General features: G+C 44.9%; 3 protein-coding genes across 3 annotated transcripts; 1 reads left to right on the top strand and 2 right to left on the bottom strand.

Moving 5' to 3' along the window:
- Positions 1-560: 560 nt before the first annotated feature.
- On the top strand, positions 561-4,675 carry LOC116417139 (protein distal antenna). Its single transcript, XM_031928605.2, has one exon. The coding sequence runs from the start codon at positions 1,076-1,078 to the stop codon at positions 2,474-2,476; it is 1,401 nt and encodes a 466-aa protein (XP_031784465.1). The 5' UTR covers positions 561-1,075; the 3' UTR covers positions 2,477-4,675.
- On the bottom strand, positions 4,596-6,696 carry LOC116417141. The gene has a single exon (XM_032599907.1). The coding sequence runs from the start codon at positions 6,354-6,356 to the stop codon at positions 5,802-5,804; it is 555 nt and encodes a 184-aa protein (XP_032455798.1). The 5' UTR covers positions 6,357-6,696; the 3' UTR covers positions 4,596-5,801.
- A 182-nt stretch (positions 6,697-6,878) lies between these two features.
- LOC100123456 (ATG2 autophagy related 2 homolog) lies at positions 6,879-17,425 on the bottom strand. The gene is made up of 17 exons (XM_031928556.1): positions 16,183-17,425; positions 15,319-15,631; positions 14,892-15,202; positions 14,620-14,799; positions 14,303-14,530; positions 13,682-14,154; positions 13,304-13,606; positions 13,092-13,215; positions 12,903-13,003; positions 12,036-12,818; positions 11,247-11,963; positions 10,668-11,167; positions 10,080-10,587; positions 8,863-9,630; positions 8,505-8,779; positions 8,015-8,316; positions 6,879-7,751 (listed from the first exon to the last, which is right to left on the bottom strand). The coding sequence occupies exons 1-17, from the start codon at positions 16,354-16,356 to the stop codon at positions 7,512-7,514; spliced, it is 6,300 nt and encodes a 2,099-aa protein (XP_031784416.1). The 5' UTR covers positions 16,357-17,425; the 3' UTR covers positions 6,879-7,511.
- Positions 17,426-17,610: the final 185 nt, after the last annotated feature.

Genomic DNA, 17,610 nt, shown 5'->3' with positions numbered 1-17,610 from the left:
GCGATTGCGAACGCACCGAGGCGGTCAAGATCAAGGGCGTGCGAGTGGAATAAAAACCGAGAAAGAGTAGAGGAGAGACCTCGTGGCCAATAATATTGTTTTCCCGCGCGCGGCGCCGATTGGCTCGTAGTACACGACTGCTCTTATATATACCTATATATATCATAACTCTCTCTCTCTCTCTCTCTCTCCCTCTCGCTCTGTCTACCGGAGAGTGCAAGCACCGGCCGAGCGAGGGAAGGAAAAGCATCAGCAGGGAGAGAGAGAGAGAGATACACACGCGCAAACCGTCGGGAGTGGGGCTACACGACGAGTTGTTTCATTCATAAAAAAGTTCTTTATTACTCTCGCAGAGCTCTCTCTCTCTCTCTCTCGCTCGCTCTCGCCCCGCTGGTTGTCTCTCTCGCACGCGCGCATGTGCCATTCCAGCCGCAAGAGTCGCCCAGAGCGTCAGCGCGGTGGCAGCACCTACAGAGTCGGGAGAGCGAGGGGGGGGCCGCTCGAGTACCCCCACTCCAGCTCGAGCGCCGCAGCGGAGCTCGCAGCCGCCGCAGGAGCCAGTGGCGCGCTCGAGGACTGTCAGAAAGTTCCCGGCAGCCGGTGAAGCAACACGCTTGCTCCTCGGACCTCAGACCAGACTCTTCTACTGTACAAGTGTCCACCGACTTGGCGGCTGTGAGTGTTCGAAGCGGCTAGCCAGAACAGACAGTGTCGCGCGGCTGTTCATACAGTTCTAACAGTTCTAACAGTTCTAACAGTTTCGACAGTTCCAGCAGCCCCGAGAGCCGATCGGCCGGACTGTGTTGTCGTGTGCCAAGAGACGATAATATTATAGCTATAGCAGTGTTTGTGTGCGCGCGTGTGTGAGTGCCGTCGATAAGGCCGCAGCCGAACTGTCAACAAGTCGCTCGCGCAGCCCGAGCAGTCCGCGGTGCTGAGATCACTGAGAAATCGGTCCAAAACGGCGCTAGCGGTGACGGAGCTGGCACTCGGGAGCGGCGCCGTGGGCATAAGCGGCGTGGCGTCTCTGGAGGCGCGACTGCGCGAAGAAGCTCAGGAACAGCTGCTCACCAGCATGCGAGGCGAGTCTGCCAGGCCGGGCAAGCGGCCCCTCCGCGCCCTCTCCGCCGCCGAGAAGATGGACGCCATCCAGAGGGTCCACGAGGGCGAGAGCAAGGCCTCGGTCGCCCGCGACATCGGCGTGCCCGAGTCGACGCTGCGCGGCTGGTGCAAGTCCGAGCACAAGATCCGCGGCATGGCCAGAAACTCCTCCACCCCCGACTCGGCGGAGGCCCTCTCGCCAGCCTCCTCCAACGGCGCGAACGCCCTCATCTCAAACCTCTCGAGCGAGGACGAGGGCATGGCCGCCGCCGGCGGGCCCGCCAGCAAGAAGTTCAAGCTCGACCTGGGGGCGGCCGGCTGCTCGCTCAACGACAACAGCGAGAGCAACGAGGCCAAACAGCCCAAGCAGCTCGACTACCTCAGCAGCCTCATCAACAGTCTCATAGCCGGCGGCATGCGCCCGGAGAACAGCTCGCTCCTGATGCAGCAGCTGGGCCTGCTCACCGGCGCCCAGAGCGCGCCCAGCCTCACCCAGAACCTCCTGAACCTGTCGGCCGCGGGACTCGGCTCCGCGGCCCACCTCGGGCCCGCCAGCACCCAGGCCGTCGGCCTCGTCGAGAACGGCCTGCAGTACAGCAAGAGCAGCGTCGGCAGCGGCAACAAGCGGCACTCCAGCTCCTCGACGCACATATCGGCCATCGCCCCGACGAGCCAGTTCGACTCGGTCAGCAAGTCCAGAAAGAGCCTGCCGCCAGCAGCCGAGGCCCCCTTGACGCCGGTCCCGGCCTCGCCGCGCAAAACCAACGACCAGCACAGCGGCTCGGCCATGGGCATGAACCTGACCTCGAGGCCCGGCTCCAAGAGCAAGGACAACGGCTACGCGCGCAACAAGCCCGACGAAGCCTTCTGGCTCTGGCTCACCCAGCAGCAGCAGCTCATCGGGCACCAGGCCGCCGCCTTGAACGCCTCGGCCGAAGGCTCCTGGTTCTGGCAGTGGTACAAGCAGAGCAGCCTCAACTCCATGGTCTCGCCAACGCCACTCGCCCAAGCGCAGCAGCAGCAGCAGCAGCAGCAGCCGCAGCAGCAGCAGACGACGCAGCAGACGACGCTGGCTTCGAGAAAGTCGCCCAGCAAGGCCAAGGCCGTGCTCGACAACGTGCTCAACAACAACGACGACAAAGTGCGCCGAAGTCTCAACCTCAGCGGGGAGGACGACGCCGGCCAGAACGACGAGGTGGTCCCCCCCATCCCGACCGAGAAGGCGATCGAGCACGCCGACATCTTCTTCAAATGGCTGGACCAGTGCAGCGAACCATCGGTCACGCGGATGCAGATTTTGCAGTTCAAGTACCTGCTCGACAACCTCAAGACCTGCAGGAATAGGCCGACCGGAGTGAAGCAGAGCAGGAAGTAGACGAGAGGGAACACCAGTCAGCTGTTTTGGTAAACCGAGCGCGAGCGCGAGCACAAGCGTACGCGTGCGACCCCCCGATCGGTGCTGTGATCGAAGTTTCGACGAACAAAGAGGTTAGAGCAGTCGACGCTCACTCGATAGACTAGATTTTTCAAACGCGAGCAACGGCTCAGTCAGATTCTTCCGTTCCTTGTGTAGTACTGTTCTAGCGCGAGTACCGGCGGCATATACCACTAGTAGAAACTGCTTCCCGCGCCGTGTTTTTGAATTTTCCGCGCGCGCCCCCTACTTTTAAACTCGCCACGTGTGTATGTGTGCGCGCGTCCGCGTATAATAGCTCAAATAAGACCCGCGCGTTGTACCTCCTTCAGAGAATATGCGAGCGGAAGGAAAAGGGCAGCGTGCGAGAGGGAAAAAGTGACGGCGGGGGAAGAAGCGAGACGGAGCATGCGCGATCGAGAAGTAGGTCGCACTCGGCATCTCTCCTCGCCCTCGTCCCGTTCTTTCTTCGCCGCTAATTTACTTCGCGAAGAAAAAACGATACTCGCTTTCCGGCCAAACACTATTTCCCTGGGCGCGTCGTACATACACGCGATTATACCAAATCCGTAAATAGCCCTTAATGATTAAGCGGTTCGTTAAGTCTTAAGTCATCGCCGTAGCGATTTATCGTTATTGCCAACTGTACGGGTGCACCGAAAACAGACACACAAACGAAAAAGTGAAAAAGTACAGAGGGGCATAGAGTAAAAAGATGCGCGCAGACGTTTTGAGCGGGAAGAGAAAAGGTACATCGGAGAGCATGAAAGAGACAGAGCGCGCGCGCGCGCGCGCACTCGTGTGGCGGGAGAAATATACGGCCGACCTTGACGAAGGCTGTTCGACGATTTAGTCTGCGTGCACTTTTTTACCCCCTCGACTTGCGTAATTTTCCTTTTTTTCATCTAATTTTCTTCCTCGCTGTTCTCGTTGGCGATGCGCTGCGAACGACATTACTGTACACGTGTTTTCTTTCTCTACTGTATTCTCATTAAATAGCGGACGTCGGAAACGCGTTAAGAGGCCTCTTTGCGCGCTCAATGCTTCTTCTACTAATGGACACGTTTTTACACTCTAATCAGCTGAGCAGCAACGAAATACGAAAATCTCGATACGATTTTGAACAAATAGCGGACGAGCGCGCGGAAAGGCATTCGCTAAAAAATTTACTTAAAAAAACATCAAAACAAAAAAACAAAAAAAAATAATTAAAAATAATATACATCTCAAAGCTCAATTGTGTGACGAACTTTTCTTAATTCTATAACGAACGAGAGCTTGTAGAAAAGAAAACAAAAAAAAACAGAAACATTCCCATACAGGCGCCGATTCCGAATTTTCGCTCGCCTCCTATTGATGTTCTCCCTCGTGTGCGCCGAGCGACCGGTTTTCTTCTTGAGCACACGCGTGCGCGCGAGACGATCAAGCCGGACAACGGTACAACGGATGCACGTGTGCGCATGGAGTCAAAGGGGGCGTCCAAAGGGAGACGCGCTCTTTCTCTGACTCTCTCTCTCTCTCTCTCTCTCATCCGTTCCTTTAACGGACACTCTTGTAAATTTCGCGTTAAATTATCATCTTTTATCTAGCTGCGTTGCCATAAATATGTATAGCGGCTAGTCTTGGACCACCTCTCGCAGGAGTGATAATTGTAATGAGACATGTACTGCGTGAAAGGAGCACGACTTACCATGAGAAGAGGCTCGACGAGCGGCTCGTAGGCAAAGTGGTCGCTGACGAAGCTCGCGCAGCCCTGCCACGTGCTCAGCTCTGCGTAGGGCAGCAGCGTGCGCCTTATGGACGTCGACACAAACTTCTGCGAAAGGACAAGACAGCTTAAGTAATCGATACTCGTTATGCGTATTTTTTGTACATACTTTTTTATTGTAATTGTTAATTATTAATTAGTTATTATTAAGCATTATTAGCTTATCATTAGTTGTAACTATGATTATTATTGTGTTTCTCGTTCTCATTTTTGACATCTGTAAATAGCAAAGATCGTTTGCGAGCGCGAGGCACCTCCCCGCAAATAAGCCAATACATCAGCAGCAAGTATATTACTAGTGGTAACTTGTTGAAAAAAAAAAAAAAAAGAAAAATAATGAAGAAAATTTCCCGGCATTCGCTACTTAACTAAGAGGCAGGCATCTGTGCGATTTGTAAATTGTTGAGATCTTGAGAAAATTTATGTAACTTGCATGTAAATATTGTGTACTAAAAGAGGCGACAAAAAAGTAAGATTTGAATAGAGTAATATTATGTAAAAGAAAGGTTTGAAAAATAGCCAGCGCCGCGTAAAGATGAGCGTAAAAAAAAATATGTGGGAAGGTGCAAAGAAAAAGTAGCGCGACATTGATCTCGATCGAAGAATCCGCTGGGAGATGCCTTGGCGAACGCGCGCGCGCAATAATAATTTCCGAGAGCACTGCACTGATGCATATAAGTAGTAAGAGCGACAGACAAAAATTACGCCGGGTAAGAGCGGAGAAGTTACAATATTATGTTCAATGAACGAGCGAGACGAAATACCAAAGTGTTTCTTCTTTTCTGCCTGGAGTTCTTCTATCCATTCTCATCGCAATCTTCTACTTCCTCAACTTCTTTTTTGTAAATAAGACTGTGAAAATACCGGATGACCTTGTATTGTAGATTTGCGCCTCCGAGTGATGATGGACGTAGCATATGTGCGAATGTCAATGTATAGCGAAGTTTATTTTTATTATTTAGGCTCGTAGTCAAATCGAAAGGTAGATAAGGACAATTGACTAATGTGTGCTCGATTCTCTAATACGATGAACGTTTCACTAGCGCATCCGCATATCCGTAAATCTGGCTAAGCTATACTTCAACAAACCAGCAAACCACCGAAGCAAGAGTTTAAAGAATAAATAAATAAAATAACAAACACGATGAAAAGTGGCGATTTATTGATGACATGTGTGAGCCTGTGGTCATTAAAGAATAATAAAAAGAAAAAAGGAAAAATTATAAATGAGAGTGTAAACCTTTTTTGAACGGCATTCCTATAATTGTTACCTTCGCATGAACTTGATATAGCAAATTTAATTACGTCGAGATAGTGACTTTATTTATGTTCCAATTCTTTTATATATAAGTATATGAAGAGCGCCTTTGTACGTTGTGAAAGTCGAAAGTATTTATCGAAAAATACACCGAGAATAAAAAGATACGATATCGAACAATTATTTGCATTTTGAGATTTCTGATCTTGAGCCCTTAACCTCTACTTCCCTGTCTCCCGTGAGTCTTGCGTCCTCTATATTCAACGTAAGTGGAAGTGGCTTAACCTAACTATCCGAGTGAAGTACTTACTTATTTGTGATGGCGAAATAACGGGATAATTTACCTGGACGCCGCACTCGTTGGCACAGGTAAGCAGTAGCGGCTTTCGATGAGGGTAGACCGCGCGGTGCTGCCGGCGAAAGTTCTCGGCGTACCAGAACAGCGTCTTCTCGATATCGCTGACCGTCCGATAGCTCTCTGGCCACTGCAGCTCCGAGTTCTCCTTCTCGATGTCCTCGAGATTGACGCGTCCCTGCCAACTAAGCCGGACGAGCCCGAGCTCTCGGCGAATGCGTTCCAACCTGTCGGCAGTGATCCCGAGGACGTCACCGATGCCGACTTGGTCCACCTGTTCGATTCCTGCCGCAGCCCGCGGCCTTTCGTCATCTTCCTTTCGTTTCCCTGTGCTCGGAATCCCGGGCGGCTGTGGATCCATGCGTATGGCGTCGGCGACTAAGTACTTAGGCGGATTGTTTTGGAAATGTCGCGGAGGAGCCGCGGTTGCCGGTAGCGTAAACAAAATTCTTATCGCCATGGAAGCGCGCGTAATTCACGGCTCTGTATGCGTGCACTTATAGTCCTACAGCTAGAAAGCATCACAAGTTGACTTGTGGAGACCTCTGACGGGGAATCGGAACTTGGAAATTGGAACTGCAGTGCACTACTAATATAGGTAGTAATAGGTATCTACTCTTATGACACTTTACGTCGACTGACAGTTGGTAAGTTTGAAATTTCGAACGTTTGAACGATACCAACCATACAGATAAGTAATATTATCATCTGCAGTCAACTGCGTTGTCTTCTTCGTGGGTAAGCTCGCTGAGAACAATTGTGATTTTTCAGCGTTCCTACATAATCCCATATTATATTTATAGGGATATCAAAAAATAAAAATTGTGAGATGATTTTTTCTTTTGTAGCTACTGCTTTACCTTGGAATTCCATTTGCTTATTAATCTAAAACCAAAATTTATTTACTACTCAAGCGATTAAGTATTTTGCTTAAAAAGGAGTTCGTAAATATAAGGAGTTCGTGGATATAAGGAGCAACACATTTTAACTCAAAAACAGCGTATGCTGTAAATTTTTATTATGAAAAGAGTCATTTAATTACATTATTTCGTATAACTGGTATAAAACTTACAGGTTGTGAGAATGAAATAGGTACAAGCGGATGTTATCTTGCCCATCGATTTGTATGCATATAAACGTGTCTATATACATACGCATATATGTATATCACTCATTGTAAGATCTAACATTCATTCATAATCTAAATATAACAAACATTTTTTTACGTAACGTTTAACAAATCGAACGAAAGCAGAGACGTTCATACGGTGCTAAACACTCTACTCAATCATTCTCTTATTCATTAGACCTTGTGAGTTCTATTGAATCTTTCAATTGTCACTCCATCGTTTTTTTCTTAAGCTAAATAAGTTTTTTGTTTGTAAAAATAAATTTCTATCTTTACATTTTCTTTATATATTTGCAATGAAGTGCGTAAAAGTTTCTGCCGCGTATGCAGAACAAATTTAAGCTTCTCTTCCACACTTATTTGAGCGATAGCAGTTACTTTTATTATTGCCTCGTTAATTTTTTTCATCCCTGTCATACTTTTAAAACATTCGAACCTATAATTCATTATTTTTCTCTCTCTTTACATTATACGTATGGCATTATCTTAATTTATATCGTTTGAGTCCTGCCTCCACTTTTGAGCAGCTTCGCGCCGCGCATCCGGCACCAGTTGAGATCTCATGCCACCCAGGACGTTGTTGGTCGCTTCAGTCGCAAGTATTATCGGTTTAACGACCGTTGGCGGAATTTGGCGCAATACGCCACCCACAGCACCCGACACGCCTTTCTGCTCATGTTCCTCACTTGCTACTCGTACCAGCTGATTTGCCGTTTCGCCTAGACCCTGTTAAAACATGATATGTCGGTAATGTAAAAAAATCTATTCATTTTGAACGTTTGTAACACGAATAAAATATCTTATCAAAACGCAGCAAAGCAATTTTCTGACGAACTTTTTTATTTACCTCAATTGCATAATGAGAAAAGTGCTTTTACGCGCGTTAAATTATGAACTAAACCTTGTCTCTGACCCGTACGTTATACATTAAATTTGAAAAAATAAAATAAAATAATAATAATAATAATAATAATAGAATAATCTCTTACTTCTTTGACAAGTGTGTAGGCATTGGCCATTCCTTCTCTAATGTCCAGCGGCTGGCTGTAACGTTTTCTTCGGCCCCTCTGACCCCTGGTATTTCGCCTAACACTTGGACCCGGACTAACCATATCGTAGGCCGTTTCCGCGGTACTCTGTAACGCGTGAACCAGTCTCGAAGTTAACTCCAGGGCAGCCATCGCTGTTGATGTGCTAAAGCTGTTGGCCCCGCGCTGCAGGCCGCGAACTATCCGGCCGTCCTTCTGATATTGTTCAATCGGTAGCCAGAACAGATCTCGTATTCCCTGGACTAATGTTAAATAATTAATATTTTTTGTTAATTTATTTTGTTAGTTTTCACAAAGCAGCTTAAATGTGCTGATCAAATACGAACTTCAAATAGCAAAAAAAAAACCAATGTATTCTGTCAAAAAAGGCATTAAAATAGTTATTATAAAAATTTATTATGCAAAAGTAAAAATTATATTGACTACTTACACAACTGTACAAGAGAATACATTGGACCAACTCCTCCCAAGAGACTTGGAAGCTGATTCTTTTTTATATCCTGTATCCATTCTGCTAATAGATACGATATAAGCTTATCAGAACCAAGTAATCCATTACGGTGCGTTAGTCTTTTCAGTCTTAACTCGGAGCAATTTAACTGAGCTAAACCCATCAGCAGACCGGCTAGAGGTCCATGGGTTAGATCAACTCGTTTGCCGTGGTAATCTAATCGTACCAAAACTTCTGGCGCAAATATCACACTCCTAATAGCAAATTAAAAGGTTTATTAAAAATGCTTTTAAATAATCTAAGATCTAATAAACACGATTAACTTGATAAAGCTTACCTGAAATACACAGGTTGACTACTGTCTTGCACTTCACTGATTATCTTTGCATTAGATTTATTCTCCTTAATCGTCAGCTCATCCTCTAGTAATATCATTAGATTCTGATCAATGTTTGCATTCTGCGATAAGTTCATCGCATTCTCATTACTGGACTCGTCAGATCCATCATTAACGCTCATTACCGGTGGATGATGGGTCGGAGTCCCCTGTTTGGACCCGGGTGTTGACTGTACATTATTTGCCATAGCTACGCCCTCAGTGGTCTGTTTTGCCGTGCCGCTTAATTCTGTGAAGAAGGTAATCAAAAACAGTAAACTGTCTTGATCTATATTCAGCCGCAGCGGCAGTACACTCAGCTTCAAGCAGCACTCCTGGGCGGCAAGTTTGGGATCGGGCCTGATGTGAATGGCTTTCATGGCAAACATATTGGCATGAGTCTGCCTAGGCTTAGCCTCACTGCTGTACTGGTAGAGGAACTTGTTGATGTGCGAACTGGCCAGACGGTCACGTACCTCGATTTCGCTCACCAGCAGAATCTGTCGTGAGGCTTCTGCAGTATTCTCCGGGTAGACCTCATGCTGGAAGCGCACCTTGTTAAGCTGCAATTCCATCAAAACGTCGTGACGCCGGCCTGGTCCGCTCAGTTCCTGCCACTCTGTCGGCATGTCTTTGGCACGACCACGTGGGGAGTTTGGCACGCTACCGAAGCGAACTTTGTTTGGCGAAGACTTGCTATAACCGATTCCTTCGATTGCTGAACGACTTCTAGAAGTAGAAAAACAAAAGGAAAAACTGTATGTATTCATTTTCCTTCAACGCGTATATAAAATCATACATCATAACTATATATTTAAATAAGCATGATGATCAAGTATGCAGGTAGTATGCAGAACTAATTGCTACATGTATATTGTGTAATACCCATGATGCAATAAGTCGTTTCGTTTGAATTAGAGTGTTTGCACTTTTGAGTAGTCATACGCAGATAATACGCTACTTATGAGTAAACAGTATCCACAGCATACTATATTGCATCATTATTCCTTTGTTTATACTTTTAGCATATACGTAGAAATGTCTTACTGATGATAAACGGATTATATGGAAATAAGCAAAACATTTTTCTAGGGACAATAATTTTGTGAAGCAAAAGAAAGTTCATTAAAGAGCTAAATTCTTACAAAAAATATTCCACTGTTATTATTAGAACTTACCTCTCTGGAGCGTAATTGCCACAATAAGTTGAGTTTTCATTAATAGTGATATGCTTTTTTGTCACAGGCTGAGTGTCTCCAAAGTCCTTGCCACCATAAATGTGCCAGACCAGTGCCATTTCACATAAAGTGTATCTAAGTATCGCTGGCGGAAAATTTTTTGGAGCCTTGAGCAGATCCGTCTTACCCAGAGGTATTGAGAAATGATTGTCCACTATTCGCAGGGACTCTTGACACAGCCATCTCACCTCCGGGACCCCGTGACGTGGCATTATGCCGACTCCCGCTTCTTCGCCTAGTATGCAAAAGTCTTCATCCCCGTCGTCAAAGTCAATTTTATGATCGATCGCCGGACTGATCGGTCTAGCTGTCGGCCCAGCGTTTACTGCTGTCTCAGGATTTTTGAGATTTTCGTTTGCCATCGCTGCATTAGACTCATCGGGGAAGAAAAATACTTCGACTTGGTTTTCTTTCTCTGGATATTGTCTTTCTGTATTCTCTAAGGTTCCTGGTATAAAAAAAAAAAATGTTTTGACATTCTTTTCGCAAATAATATAAATAAGAACTTTTAAAAATGATAATCGTTACCTTTCACAGTATCTTCCATAGCTTCTTCCATCAAGCTATTGACCCGCTCCACTTGACTCTTACTTAAAAAATTGATACTTTCATCTCCCAGCAAACTCTCGCCATCTTCCGAACTAGGCACGGTAATGCTCTCGGTACTACCACTATTCGACGTCAGGTCCCCGTCACTCGCGAAATAAGTCAACAGCTGCATCAAGGCTCGGCCTGAATCCGAGCAAGTGCGTACGTGTAGCACGTTGTTACTTGCACGCAGGTCGACTCTTGGTGCTCCTCCACACATCTTTTCATTTAATCGAAGCGACAATTCGAATAGTCCGAGGTCCATCACGCATACATAGTCATGCCTGAGGTCTACGACCTTACCAATCTTGTCGGATATGAAGAGCGCTAAATCTTCGGCGATGAAGCGCAAAGTCGAAGTATTGGTCTGAGCCGCAATATTACTCGACACGCTAAAGCTTCCAAGTGTTACCATTGATCTTAGCGGCAAGTGTATGGGGCTGAAAAAAGGTAATACAATCAGTTTAACTGTTTTAAGTAACTGGCTTGCCGTTGCCTAGAATTAAAATGAAAAATTACCAGTAATCAATAGCGCAGTCCCACAGATGAACGTGCAACTCAGTCAAAATTCCGGGTGGAATATAACCGGCCACAGGGTGATCGATGACGTCCAAGCAATCAGTCAATTGCGTGAACCACAAAGTCTGAGAGCTTGTTACTTTGTGCTTTAGAGTTGCGTGGCTTATACCAGCAGCTACCCTAATAGTCTTTATACGATGAGTTTCATGAGCAGCCTGTATCCTAATCGCTACCGACAACATGTCCTTCTCCGTTAGATTCATCGAAATATTAGCACCAGGTTCACTTCTGTATATCGTACGTTGACAATGTTTTGGTATAATGCTGTTGATGGATCTCAACGGAGGGGTCTGCGACGACATTGTTATTAGGCCACAATGGTGAAGCGCAATGTCTTTTACCATCGAACAGACGTATCCCAGATTCTCCTCGCCTTTGTAGCTCGACACGGAAAACACTACAGCATCCTCCAGTCGCAGAATCAACTCGCCCTGCTGACCTGGTATGACGTTTCGCATCGAGTCTCTGACCGGCGTGTACATTGTTAAAAGTCCTTGATTTATCGTTAGAGTCAGGGCTACTTTGCTCTGGCCATTTTTTAACGAACGATTTTGTCTTTGTTTGCCTGCTCCTCTGTCGGCTGTTGAGTAAAAAATCCCTTCTTCGTCGGAATCAGAATCTGAGTCGTATTGAATTCCGCTTTTGCACATACTAAATCTGAAAATAATTGTAATATTTAACGTTTATTATATTTTCCAATGGTTGAGCTATTCAAATGAGATTAATTACTTTGGATAAATAGATTCCTGTAACAGTGTCGACGCCAAATCAAGGCCCATAGTTGGTTCAGCATGGGCCATGTACTTAGGTCTTGGCGCTGACGGTTCCCATAGAAGCAGATCAGTATTGAATCGATTGTATATTAACTCATATAGATGCTTTGAAGGTATCTGGATGGAAGCACAGGGCAACCCGATCTCTACTTGGATTCTAGAATTTCTCGTGCCCTCTTCTATAAACTCGGTCATCTCCTGCCTGTTGCCAGGGATAATTAGTTCCTCGCCCTCTCTGTGTTCGGTACCTTCCTTGTTCTCACTCTGATTTTGATTAGATCTAGAGTGTGGAGTATCAGACTCATGGATGACTCTCTTGGAGCTGAAAGGCGATGGCTGATGCCGCGGAGTATTTTCCAGTGTCTCGTCTAGGCTCGACTCAGGTTCACCCTCAGAGCTATCTTCCAGCGGTCCACCTAAGTTATACGGGAATACGGTTATGACGACTCTTGGCCAATCGAAACCTTCGCCCTCATTCTGTAGCGAGCCATCAGTTCGGCATTCGTCTGCTGTAGCTTTGCCGATTTTAAGCGGCAGATCCGAATCGGCTTCAGTGTAGGTTAGCAGAAAATGACGACACTGCACCTCGTGCCGAGCTAGGTGCGAAGCTCGACTCTCGAAAGAGGTGTGCACTTTGGCATCGGTCAAGTGGAGCGTTACGTAATCTGGACGCACTGAGCGTTTCCACCAAGGCATGCGTAACATGTCATGTAGAGATCGCAGGTCTGGTACAGGGAACCTGGGATAAAAAAAAAAGTATACATTTATAAGATTATGTCTAAAATCAAATCAAGTCAATTTCGAATTTACATGCGATAGTCACCTAAGATCTACAACACACTTGGAGGATGAAACTTCAATATCTACACGGGCATCTGGCAGTGATGGGCTTTCAACAGCCTGATAAAACAACTTTTGTTGATTCTAAATAAATGAGAAAAAAAAAAATAAGTATGATTATACCACATATATGAAAATCATACTTATTGAGGTTTACTTGTATGAAACTTACAATGTTTTCTCTTGCTGCAGCAGTAGCTGGACTAGATACACATATGGGTTGCGGGTTTAATAGGGTGGATATCCTATCTATTATTGTAATATCGAACTCCCCTTGACAAGGCGCTAATATTATACTGAAAATAAAGAAACATTAACGAACGTGTTGTCAATTGATATAGTAAATAAATAAATCATAACTATGCATTAAAACGCAATACTCACTGAAACTTCGTACGAGGATGCGCGTACTTTACCATCTGTCCGTGCCTTACAGCTCTTTCGGTGTAATCGAATTTCATTTCGAAATCAGTTTTATTCGAAAAAGTTGCGTTTGCGTTGTCTTCCTTTGGAAATATGAGTAGTTCTATGAACGTAGTGCTAGCTGTTCCTTGATTGTTTGAATTGCTGTTATCAATCAGACATTCAACAACTTCTAAACTAGCTAAAGTTAGGTTTCCTGAAATTGATGAATTATGGACAGTTGTCTTTTCGCTTCCATCAACAACTAAAGGAGCTGCCAAAAGTCTGTAAATTTAAATAATGAATAAATTCAAGCCCTGCTTAAAAAATTATGCTTATGTTTTTGAAACAAAACCCTACCTTAAATGACTATGTTGACAAGCATCAGCGAAAAGCTTTGAAATTGTTTCAAAGTCTTTGTGCCCGTACCCACTCGTTGCGAAAATTCCCAGCTTTTTGAAGAATTCCTCAGCTGTTGATTTCATGATTTTAGTGCTGGCCTTTGTCAATCCATAACCTTCGATACCTGTGGTCAGTATGTCCTCGTGCAGCAGTATCATTGCAACCGATGCAATACGCACGTGAAATTGCGAGGTCTCGGCCGAGGCATCGACGTCGATGCTATGCCTGTACTTGTGCTGCCTTGGGGCATTGATCGCTGAGCTTTTGGAACTTACGCTACTCGCGGATAGGCTACCATCCATACTTGCATTATTGCTCGTTATCGAATTATTCATCGATGTGATGCCAGGTGCGCGCATAGGCAAAAATTCGTCTTCATTATCGGAATCGTCCAGCGACGCCGTTGACCAGCCTTGAGTGTGGCGCAAGTCCTGCGATAGAATCAATTTTTGATAAAGATTAATATCTTCCCAAAAGTATAAATGTTATAATATATGTAGGCAAATGAAAGTACTAGTGTACACATGTATACAATTAATCAGGTTTTAAAGCATTGGGTGAAAATAAGATATAATTTACCATTGTACGCAATCCCTGCGAGGGATTAATTTGGTTTAATAGCTCACGTTCTACTTTCTTAAAATCACTATTAGCCATGGGTTTTTCGGTGCAAGTAGGTCTTGGTGCAACATTGCTTACGTCTTCCATATCTGGTGATGCAAGACCGTGTGTCAATTCGAGTAACACGTGCGCTTGTCGCGGACTCAAAAATAATGTAAGAGAGCCTAGGGTTACTGATAATTCTACCTGAAGTTGCAAAACATTTTTATGATTAATATTATCTTGGCGTTTACAAATTTTAATGAAATAATGAGAATGCGATATTAACTACTTACTTTAGGTCCCACAACACTTTCACCCTGTTTTACTTTCAAGCGGATTTCTTGACGACCTGATAATTTTGCAACAATGATTGGATTGGATTCGTTTAGATTATTGATAATGCTTTTTTCTGGAGGGGTTTGCATGTTCTGTGTCGGAGATATTTGCGCGGATGAAAATTGGCCGTCTGAGTTCTGAAAGTAGTAAAAATTCATTACGTTAATTTTAAGTAAAATCTTTGTTCAAAAGTACACATCTACAAATAGATGAACAAATATTTAATTACTTTTGAATCAGGTGTAGATCCCCTACTCATGGTCATGACACTTTTGGAAAATGTTCTTGCCCGTGATGGAAATTCATCTGTGTGAATAGTTACACCCTCTAAGTAAAAACGCTTAGTGGTAAAAGCGGACACTACATATCCCTTGACTGATTGATTAGGATCTAACGTGTGTGATGGGTCTGATCCAGCTTCATCTGAGTACTCTAAATTTTGAATGTGAATCTCCATTGCTACTCCAGTGGCTGAATCCAGTGGCACATGTTCCAAACGTATCACAGTATCGAAAAATCTTATTTTAACTCTACATAGAACTGAAAAGGCAAAGAAAAATGGTACTAATACGTAAAATTTGCTTGACAAAGTATAGGTGAACAATAAATTTATAAATGTGAATTCCATTTGTAAAATATATTTTATCGTTACGTACTTGAATCTATTGTTTGAGCAAATAGTTCCACTCCTTCCAATGGCTGTGAATTACCAGCATTATTGGCATCCTGTTGTAAACATTCTTGTGCCAACTGCATGCTGGAAGTCATAGAGCTCCACATAGATTCAAACATTGAAGTTCCAGTCTCTGATCTTTGTCTAGGCTGTACAGTCAGTCTTAATCCCCTTACTTCAACATAGCTTGAATCACTGAGTAAAGCAGACCAAGGAATGCTAACTGACATCTCTGCCACGAAACCATCGACAAATTCTAACGGCAGATGTTGCTGTTCTCCCAATTCGTTGAGAGCCTGTAATCATCATGTTTTTGGTATCACTATATTTACATATTTATTCCAATCATAATTTCAAAATGAAAATCATAAATCACTACCTATGCCATCAATAAATTTTGCAAATTTACTATTTTCATGTTGAAGATTTAGATAAAAGATAAAAATAAAAAGAAGGACTTGTATAAAAAAATTCATCATCATTACAGTTACAGATAAACTTGTAAGAGTTGTTTCTTGTTTGAAAGCATAGAGTAGATTTTTTTTTTATTACTAATAACCAAAAGAATGTACTTAATTTTTTTCTAATTTACCAAATAACACTGATTGAAAAAGCAATTATAAAAAATATAATGAAATATTTTGTAATTCTAAGAACATTAAATTGGAGAAAGAATAAGTCCTATTTGGAAAATCAAAACACTGTCATAAGATGTACATTACAACCAGAATAACTTGGCGTACATTTGCATGTATTATCGCTCTGTTTCTGCACATAAATGCTATCTCACGCACATGCAAGTCCATCGACCGCAGACAAAGAAAACTTATAAACTCGATGCCCTCACCTGTACATCCAAGCTGACGTCTGTGACTCGACCAGTGCCATTGTACAGATCAACTGTCAGCTGATCCAGTGTCAGTTTCTCCTCGAGAAACATGCCAAGGTACCGCTGCAGCAAGTACCTGCATGCTCTCTTTTTTATCCCTTCGGACCATGGCAAGCATCCTAGCCAAGACATCTCGGCTGGCCTAGGGAGTGACCAGTCACTTTGCAAGCTGCATCTGAATTCCTGGCCAATCCAGTCTTCAAAAAGTGGCTCCGAAAATCAGCCGTTCTCCTCGTCGTGCGTTGTACACGATTGCCCTCGTACGTGCGGGCATACAAAAACACGCAGTCGACGCGCAGATGGAGAGACAGAGACAGCACGAGAGAGAGAGAGAGAGAGGGGGAGGGAGGGGACAAGAGACAGAGAGGGGGGAGGGGAGAAGAGAGAGAGAGCAAGCGAGCAGACAATGCAGAGAACGGCGTCGCACGCTCGCTAGAGACGCAAAAAGTGAAGTTTCATCGGAACCTCACTGAGACCAGTCGTCCAGCACGTGTCACTTGCATGCGACATTAGGACGTACAGCGAATCTCCTGTCCTTTGATATTCCGCTGCTCGTCGTAGGTGAACGCTGTCTTCTCTCTCGCTCCACCTTTGCTGTTTTCATCCGTCGGTTGAACTCGAGTGCAGAGAATTGATCGAAATCAGCTGATTGCATGCGAACAGGATTATTCCGATTCTTCTGAGCCGCGTGCAGCCTCACGCGCGTCGGGACGCTCGGTCTCTCTACTCCCTCTTTCTCTCTCCCGAGGAGCTGAGTCTATACCTATTGGGAGTGTCGAATGGATTGTCGTTCTCTCTTGGAGAGCTCGATAGCTGCATGTCAGCCGGAAAACGCTGCGGCCACTCTCGCCTCGTCCTTGCACTCGAAAAAACTACACGATCCATGCGCGCGCGAGATGCTGCCACATTTTCGAATCTCCACTGCAGGCTTGCAGCTGTCCCTGTTGAGAGCTCTGGCACTACACACTACACGATGCAGATTCTCCTCTGTTTCCTCTGTCTTTCTTCTTCGTAGCTCGACGTCCGTGTGTTTTGTGCGCCTTTGTTTGTCGTAAAGGTGCCGTAGTGTGTTATTGCACGAGGCGAGCCTGCGAGCTGCGACGCTCCCCTTGTTGTATGCTCACGGTCCCACTGCTATCGCTGTTGTGCAGCGTCAAGCGTGTTGACTTGTGCAGCGCTCTCTTGCATGCGGCTGATCTGATGTGCCAGCCAGAGATGCCAGAGAACGAACGACGAGGGGGGAGGGGAGGGGAGGAATACCAACTTCGGAGTATACCTAAAACTATGCCAGCTAGTGCTGCCACCGTGCAATTTTTCAATATTCTAGAAATTATTATTTACAACTGCACTGATTTGACATTGCTTCGCTTTTAAAGTTGGCACTTT

The sequence above is a fragment of the Nasonia vitripennis genome, chromosome 4 (genome assembly GCF_009193385.2).
Source record: "Nasonia vitripennis strain AsymCx chromosome 4, Nvit_psr_1.1, whole genome shotgun sequence".
Lineage (NCBI taxonomy): Eukaryota > Metazoa > Arthropoda > Insecta > Hymenoptera > Pteromalidae > Nasonia > Nasonia vitripennis.
Note: the sequence above shows the minus strand (reverse complement) of the source record. Positions and strands in the feature narration are given on the sequence as shown.

Excerpts from the sequence above, each read along its gene's own strand:
- LOC116417139 (XM_031928605.2), top strand. The coding sequence starts at position 1,076 with ATGCGAGGCGAGTCTGCCAGGCCGGGCAAGCGGCCCCTCCGCGCCCTC.
- LOC116417141 (XM_032599907.1), bottom strand. The coding sequence starts at position 6,356 with ATGGCGATAAGAATTTTGTTTACGCTACCGGCAACCGCGGCTCCTCCG.
- LOC100123456 (XM_031928556.1), bottom strand. The coding sequence starts at position 16,356 with ATGTCTTGGCTAGGATGCTTGCCATGGTCCGAAGGGATAAAAAAGAGA. Across the intron at positions 14,155-14,302 it reads CGCAGGGATTGCGTACAATG|GACTTGCGCCACACTCAAGG; the intron begins GTAAATTATATC and ends ATTCTATCGCAG. Across the intron at positions 9,631-10,079 it reads GGCAATTACGCTCCAGAGAG|AAGTCGTTCAGCAATCGAAG; the intron begins GTAAGTTCTAAT and ends TTCTACTTCTAG.